This window comes from Felis catus, chromosome C1 (assembly GCF_018350175.1).
Source record: "Felis catus isolate Fca126 chromosome C1, F.catus_Fca126_mat1.0, whole genome shotgun sequence".
In the NCBI taxonomy this organism is placed as follows: domain Eukaryota; kingdom Metazoa; phylum Chordata; class Mammalia; order Carnivora; family Felidae; genus Felis; species Felis catus.
This window is the reverse complement of record NC_058375.1, coordinates 111,599,910-111,607,934: the sequence shown is the minus strand read 5'-3', so window position 1 is coordinate 111,607,934 and position 8,025 is coordinate 111,599,910. Positions and strand designations below refer to the sequence as shown.

Here is an 8,025-nt window from a genome sequence, read left to right as displayed (position 1 = left end):
AGAGAACAAACTGAGAGCTGCGGGGGATGTGGGTGGGGGATGAGCTAAATGGGTAAGGAGCATTAAGGAAGACACTTGTTGGGATGAGCACTGGGATTATACATAGGGGTTGAATTACTGGAACCTACTCCTGAAATCATTAGTGCACTATATGCCAACTAACTTGGATATAAGTTTAAAAAATTTTTTTAAAGATATAATAAAAAAATAAAAATAAACACCTATCAGAACTAATTTTTAAAAAGTAATATTTAGCTAAAAAAACAAATTAAACACGTTTCAGACATTAAAACACATTTTTATTGAGAGATTTAATCAATATAAGGTAGCTAAGTTAAGACAAAGAATTATTCACAGAATTAAGGATCCTTTGTACGTTTGTTCATTATTCTTCTGTCTTCCCAGCTGAGTTTTGAAGGGAGGTGGGATGTTGAACTGTTAAGTGTGTGAGCTCTGGCATGAGACAGACCAGGGTTTGAATCTAGCTTCCAGCATGCATTAGCTGGAACTTCAAGGTCAGGAGTAAGTATAGTACCTACTGTTAATAACGTTGTTAAAATAATACTTTTTCCTAGTGAAGAAGAAGAAGAAGAAGAAGAAGAAGAAGAAGAGGAGTAATTCTGGTCAAGGTGGGTCAGGACCCAACTTACCATCCTTATCCGTGTCCCTACTTCAAGTATCTGAGAACAGGGGAATAAGCTATTTATTAATCACCTGCCCCGTGCCATATAGAGTCTCATTTACCCCTCCCAACCATTCTGTGTAGGCATTATTACCCGTGTGACACAAGGGAAGAAAGCAGTGGCTTGGGAAGACTAGTAACTTGCCAGGAAGCAGTGGAACCAGGATATAGGCTCGGGGCCTCCTGAGGATGCTTTTCTCCAATGTTGTTACTCTATGAGAGAAAACAGATCATATATGTACATACATATATATACACACATATGCATACGTATATACATGTGTTCATATACACACATACTATATATATGTTATAACATTAAATATATTAAATTATGTTATATATATATATATATATATATATATAATAAACATGTAGTTGTGTATCTAATACAGCAGCCATTGACCCCAGAAGGCTGTTGAGCACTTGAGTTGGGGCTCGTTCACACTGAGCTGTGCTGTGAGCATAAAGTACACAGCAGATCTTGAACACATTGAAAAACAAGTTGTAAAATATCTCATTAGTAATTTTTACATCAATTACATATTGAAAAGATATTTTGGGTTTATTGGGTTAAGAGGCGAGGTAGGTGGGGGGGATGGGTTAAATGGGTGACGGGCATTAGGAGGGCACTTGTTGGGATGAGCACTTGGTGTCATATGTAAGAGATGAATCACTGGGCTCTACTCCTGAAGCCAAGACTACCCTGTTAACTCACTTGAATTAAAAATTTTTTAAAAACACATGATTAAGGGGCGCCTGGGTGGCTCAGTCAGTTGAGTGTCCGACTTCGGCTCAGGTCATGATCTCAAGGTCTGTGAGTTTGAGCCCTGTGTCGGGCTCTGTGCTGACAGCTCGGAGCCTGGAGCCTCCTTTGGATTCTGTGTCTCCCTCTCTGTCTGACCCTCCCCCATTCATGCTCTGTCTCTCTCTGTCTCAAAAATAAATAAACATTTAAAGAGAAATTTAAAACACATGATTAAAGTTAATTTGGCCTGTCTCTTCTTACATTTTTAGTGTGGCTGTAGAATTGCATATGTGGCTCATATTTTCTTTCTATCAGACAGCCATTCTGGAGCTTTATACACTTCTTCCTCCTCGTAACCTACTACAAAGTAGATGCTTCATAATATTTGTTGTTTTTGAGACAATTGTCTTTTTCTTAATGTTTATTTATTTTTGAGAGACAGAGAGAGAGACAGAGCATGAGTGGGGAGAGGCAGAGAGAGAGGGAGGCACTGAATCCGAAGTAGGCTCCAGGCTCCCAGCTGTCAGCACAGAGCCGGATGTGGGGCTTGAACTCACGAACCACGAGATCGTGACCTGAGTCGAAGTCAGAGGCTTAACCAAATGAGCCACCCAGGTGCCCCAAGAAAAATGTTGATGTCTTGATTTCTGAAAACACACTTGATCCACCTCCTTGGTCTTAGCCTCAGAATAGTGAACTGCAGGTGGGAAGGAGACCCCACAAGGGCAGGCTGTGTGCATGGGCCACAAGACTGAGAACACTGGTGAAGAAATTTTTTTAAGAAAGAGAGAGAGACAAGATGAGCCTCCCTGGAGAAAAGTGTGATGTCAAAGCACCTTAAGGAGCCAAAATGAAAACCACCCCATCTGATTGCATATCTGACATTTCTTCCCTAACACAGCAAATATACCAATCAGGGTACCCTCTGCTCCCGGAGCCCTAGTGACAGGAAATTGGCCACTTCATGGCTATAGTTGAAGAAAGACTAGATGTCCCATCTCCTGTCCCCCTTGATTGAACCAGCAACACTTGATCAGAGGTTTACTCCCAAATTGGGACATTGCCTGGTGGGGAAAGATGAATCTGGTCTGTCCAGTGTTTGCTCTTAGAAACAGGGGTGGGGAACCATGGAAAGGAGCAGTGGTTGGAGAGACAATGGGCACTAACTTGGAGTTTATTATACATAATAAACAGTCTGGCCTTTGCCCCTGGTTCCTGGGAGGCAGCCCCTAAACCCCTGGAATGTCCCCAGTGTTATCTGTGGCAGATCCCTTGGACCACACCTGATGGTTTATGCTAGCAAGGTGACTCAGGAAGGAGGCTGGTGATGCCAGAGAAACCAACCATGTGATTACAGGGTTGGGATTTTGAGTGATATGACATCAGCCTGACCCTGGGGGGAAAGGGGGCAGGAAATGGAGTCACATGGCCCCCAGTTCGATCGATCATGACCACATAATGAAATCCCAATAAAAACTCTGACACCAAAGCTCGGGCGAGCTTCCTTGGCCGGCAACGTCGATGTGCCAGGAAGATAATGTATCCCTGGGGGCATCTCCCCTTGATGCATCTCTCACCTTGACTGGTTCTGATTAGCATCCCTGCATCATAATAAAACTGCAGTCATAAGTGCAGCAATCTCTTGAGTTCTGAGTCTTCTAGTAATTATTGAATCTGAGGGGGTGGTGAGAACCCCTAAATCTGTAGCCAGGTGGTCAGATGTGAGGGTGGCCTGGGGACCCTTGAACTGGTGCCAGGTGTCTGAAGTGAGGGCAGTCTTGCAAAGGACGGTGTCCTTAACCCGTAAAACTTGGCCCAACTCCGGGAAGCTGGCATCAGAGGCCACTGGAGTTGTGTTTGCCATGACCGATTCTGAGCATAGCTTAAAACACAACGGTCAGCTCCCATGAGCCAGCACGGGACCAGATGGCAGCCAGGGCCGAGCCGGCTCCAGCATGAGCTGAGATGGGGAACGGAAGCCATGGGGAGCATCAGGGCCACACGGGAAAGTGAAGAAGCTGTGTCCTCAGGAGCCGCAGGTCAGCACGGGCTCTGGTAAGACAGAATGTGCCGGCAGGGAGGAAGGGAGGGAAGAAACAGACTCAGAGAGAATCATGATAATAGACCTTCTTCTCAGGGCCAGACAGCCTCCCAGGAAGTTCTGAGAGGTCACCACTGCCACCAGAGGCGGGCCAGTGAGGATCCGGGCACAGGGAGGACTGGTCACTTCCCAAGTCCTGCGGTGTGTCAGCAGGGAGGCCAGGACTCGGGCCCAGCTGCAGCCCACACACCACGCTGTGCACTTCCTCTCTGCCAGTGGCCTCTGAGGCCACCTGGACTTCACCCCAGTTCCTTTTGCCCTTTTCCCATCTGAGCCATGACTTTGGAATGGCTCAATCCCCCAGGACCAGCCCACAAGTGGTTCCTGTCCTCAGAACCACACTAACCCGTGACTCAGAAATCAGCGTGGCCCCCCCTCGGATTTACTGGACTGCAGTTAGTGCTGACTGGTTACCCATGCCACCTGCTTCATTAATTACTGCAGGGAAAGGCCCGCAGCATCCTTCCTACCTAACCCTGACCCAGCAAGATAGCTATTCCATCTGTCGTGTTTACATGAAGACCTCAAGGTCCTGGACTGCTTGCCAGAGTCAAGTGCTGGACCGAACTGAGGTCTAGACAGACCCAAACTTCCATGTGTCTGCATCAAAGCCCAGAGGTGTGTCCAGCGTCCTGCAACTCATCTCAAGAGCTTCAGGGCAGGGTGAAGATAGCAAGTGTTTGGGGAAGCCTCACCTGGCAGTGGTGCTCGGGATTATAGTGAGACACAACTTTGGTGCCCACCTGCTGCCCGAATGGATCACAGTTATGGCTCCTGTCCCCTGGTCTCCCTTGAGGCAGGGCTAGCAGGGAGCAGGGGGTCATTTGCTCACAGAGCCCCATGCTGCTCTTCCGGAATAATCTATTTATGGAAATTGCTTCCACACCCTGGAGGAGGGTGTAACTTGTCTCTTTCTGACTCCACCAAAAGCCAAAACGGTTTGTATGTTTTCTTTTTAAAAATTTAGTTTTAGGGGTGCCTGGGTAGATCAGTCAGCTAAGGGTCCAACACTCAGGTCATGATCTTACAGCTTGTGAGTTCGAGCCCCATGTCAGGCTCTGTGCTGGCAGCGTGGAGCCTGGAGCCCTGCTTTGAGTTCTGTGTCTCCCTCTCTCTCTGCCCCTCCCCAACCCTCTCTCTCTCTCTCTCTCTCTCTCTCTCTCTCTGTCAAAAATAAATAAACATTTAAAAAAATTTTAGTTTTGAGTGAAATATGTTTTGGCCATATGTTCTGTCACACAGAAGGCACTTTCAAACATCCTTGGGGGTCCCTTGGGGTTGTCTTGACATCACGTTGCAGGAACAGCCCACTCGTGGTTGCCTCTCGGATCCCACTCAGGCTCTGGGGGATCCAGGAAGGCCTCTGCAAGCCACACTGTAATCCTTGCTTTTCACTGAGGCTATAATTTAAAATCCATATGGGTGGTAATATTAACACAACCACCTACCACATGCCTGACATTTAAAAACCCACTCTGGGTACCCGGGGAGTCCTCATGGTTTTACCACTCCGACAAACGCAGACCTGCCCTGGAGGCCAGCACTTACTCATGACAGCGGGTTCACTCTCTATGGGGCCTTCTGCTCCCACTGCTCTCCTGCCCGCCCAGTGGCTGACACAGGGTTGGCTCCTCAGCATGAAATGAGCCAGGAGAGTTCTAGGGAGGGTTTTTCTTATCCAAGAGCTAAATTAGAGCCTTTAGAGAAAACAAAGCATTTGGCAGTGACTAAAATCTTCTGCCTCTTCTAGATGGCCTCCCAAGAAATGCACAGGATGGGGTGTTTGGCCACTGCCATCGTGTGTGATGCCACCGACCCTGGAACCCATCAAGATCATTCATATTCAAGACCTCACTTCTTGCACTTGTGTTTGTTCCAAAACGTGCCCCACATGGGGCACCGGAGCCATCTTTCTCTTTGCTCTTATGCTCCAGGAACATATACAAGACATGCTGGATTGAGAGGGAAGAATACAAGGAAGAGAGCCCACCTGCCGTGAGGGCAGGAGACATGCCCTGAGCACTGAGTTAGAACTGAGCCCCCACAAAGCCAGAGACTCTAAAGGGCTGACTTCAGAGATAAATAAAAATCTTTCCGGTGGCAAAATGACAAAGGAGTTTGTCCGGACTGTCTCATAACGTTCCCATGAGAATAACACAGCCACAGAGGTGCCCTCATTCATCGTCCAAGAAACCAACTGCCAAGAAATAAGAAAATAGCTGTTTCAAGCATTAATACCCTGGATGCATCTGGAAAATGCAAATATAAAGTTCCTTTGGATGAACACACCCTCAATCTGGGCTGCATGTGCTCTACAGATGAGGCACCACCGATAGGGATGCATAATCCAAAACCACAAAGTGAATGAAGAAACTAGCCATTGTGAGCAAGAGTCAAAGGAAACAGTGAGCCATTGAACTGGACTCCTAAGAACTCTCAATAACAGAACAAGTTGATCAGATTATAAAATAAGTATCTTTAAATTTAGTAAAGAATAAAAGAAGGAATCGGGGGTGCCTGGGTGGCTCAGTCAGTTAAGTGTCTGACCCTTGATTTAGGCTCAGGTCATGATCTCAGGGTTCCTGTGTTTGAGCCCCATATCAGCCTCTGCGCTGACAGTGGGAACCTCCTTGGGATTCTCTCTCTCCCTCTCTCTGTCCCTCCTCTGTGCACACGCTTCTCTCTCTCTCTCAAAATGAATAAACATTTTTTTAAACAAGAATAAAGGAAGGAATCAAAGTGTAGCAAAGGAGCAAGATATTATTAAAATATGTTACCAGGCATGCAGGAAAATGAACTAAATAGCATTTATGGAATGGAAAACAATGGTTATTGAAATGGAACACTCAGTGGATGTGTTCAGTAGCATATAAAACACAGCTGAAAGAACAATAATAAACTGGAAAATAAGTCTGAAGATATTCCTAAGAATACCACTCAGGAGAGACAGAGATGGGAGTCCTGAAAGAAAAGATAAGAGACATGGAAGGCAAAATGAGAAGAGCCAACTTACATTTAATAGAAGTTCCTGTAGAAGAGTACGGAGAGAAAAGGAAAAAAGAAATTTTTTCAAAAAGTAATGGCTGAGAATTTTCCAGATTTGATGAAGGACATGAATCTTCCAATTCAGGGATTATAATGAGTAAGATAAATAAAAATAATTTAATCGTAGGACTCCAAAGCCAAGGACAGTTGGACAGAAAAGATAAATTGCCTACACTGACCTCAGACTTCTCAACAACAATAACCAAAGCATCATGACAACGCAATAATATCTTCAAAGTGTTGAGAGAGAATAATTACCAATGTGGAGTTTCTTACTCAACTCAATTAATCAATGATGAGGGTGGCCTCTAGATCCAGCCACAGATATGCGGGGAAAATAGAGAATAGAAGAACATTCTAAATGATACAAGAAGGATGACATCAGCAGCATTCAGACTGTGGAGGATTTCACAGGACAAATGACTTGGTTTTCTCAACAAACAAATCACAAGGAAATTTTAAGAAGAGAAAAAAAAGAAGCGAAGGAGAACCCTAAAAAAAAACTTGAGACAAATCAGCCAATCTTAGCGAATAGACCTTATTTGAACTGATTCAAACCATGTTAAAAATTATATTCAAGAGACAATTGGATGTTCGAGCACTGACTGGATAGTTCATAATAATAATGAATCATTGTTAACTTTTTAGGTGTTATTGTGATATTATAGTTATCTGTTTTAAATATTCCTTATGTTTGAGAGATGTACATTGAACTATTAAGACATTTAACTATATAATGTATAGCGTTTACCTCAGAAAAATCTAGTAAGTAGAGATAAATGTAAAGCTATCAACTATGAGTTGATTGTTGAGGCTGGATACATGAGGCTCATTATTCTATATGTGTGGTGTTTGAATTTTTTCACAAAAAAAGCATAGTAGTAACTCTCATTTTAAAATAAACCATTAGTTGAAAAAGCATCTTTCATGGTATATATATACACAATGAAGTATTACCCGGTCATCAAAAAGAATGAAATCTTGCCATTTGCAACAACGTGGATGGAACTAGAGGGTATTATGCTAAGCGAAATTAGTCAGAGAAAAACAAATATCATATGACTTCACTCATATGTGGAATTTAAGATACAAAACAGATGAGCATAGGGGAAGGGAAGCACAAATAATATAAAAACATGGAGGGGGACAAACATGAAAGACTCTTAAATATGGAGAACAAACAGGTTGCTGGAGAGGTTGTGGGTGGGGGGGATGGGCTAAATGGGAAAGGCCCATTAAGGAGGACACTTGTTGGGATGAAGTGTTATACCTAGGGGATGAATCACTGGAATCTACTCCTAAAAACATTATTGTCCCATATGCTAACTAACTTGGATATAAATTAAAAAAAAAAAAAAAGAGAAAGCATCTTGCAAGTCTATGAGTAAATACACTGTGCTATATTACTATAATTAATACTATGGAGAGTTCAAATGAAAGAAATAGAGC

General features: G+C 43.9%; 1 protein-coding gene across 4 annotated transcripts in view; it reads right to left on the bottom strand.

Annotated features, from left to right (window-relative positions):
* Positions 1-282: 282 nt before the first annotated feature.
* CYP27C1 (cytochrome P450 family 27 subfamily C member 1) overlaps positions 283-8,025 on the bottom strand; it is a 37,038-nt gene continuing 29,295 nt past the window's right edge. For all 4 annotated transcript variants that reach the window (XM_023259214.2, XM_045033578.1, XM_023259212.2 and 1 more), the window contains exon 9: positions 283-895. In XM_023259214.2, the coding sequence (XP_023114982.2) occupies positions 773-895 (123 nt within the window). In that variant the 3' untranslated portion in view covers positions 283-772. The remainder of the gene's footprint in view (positions 896-8,025) is intronic.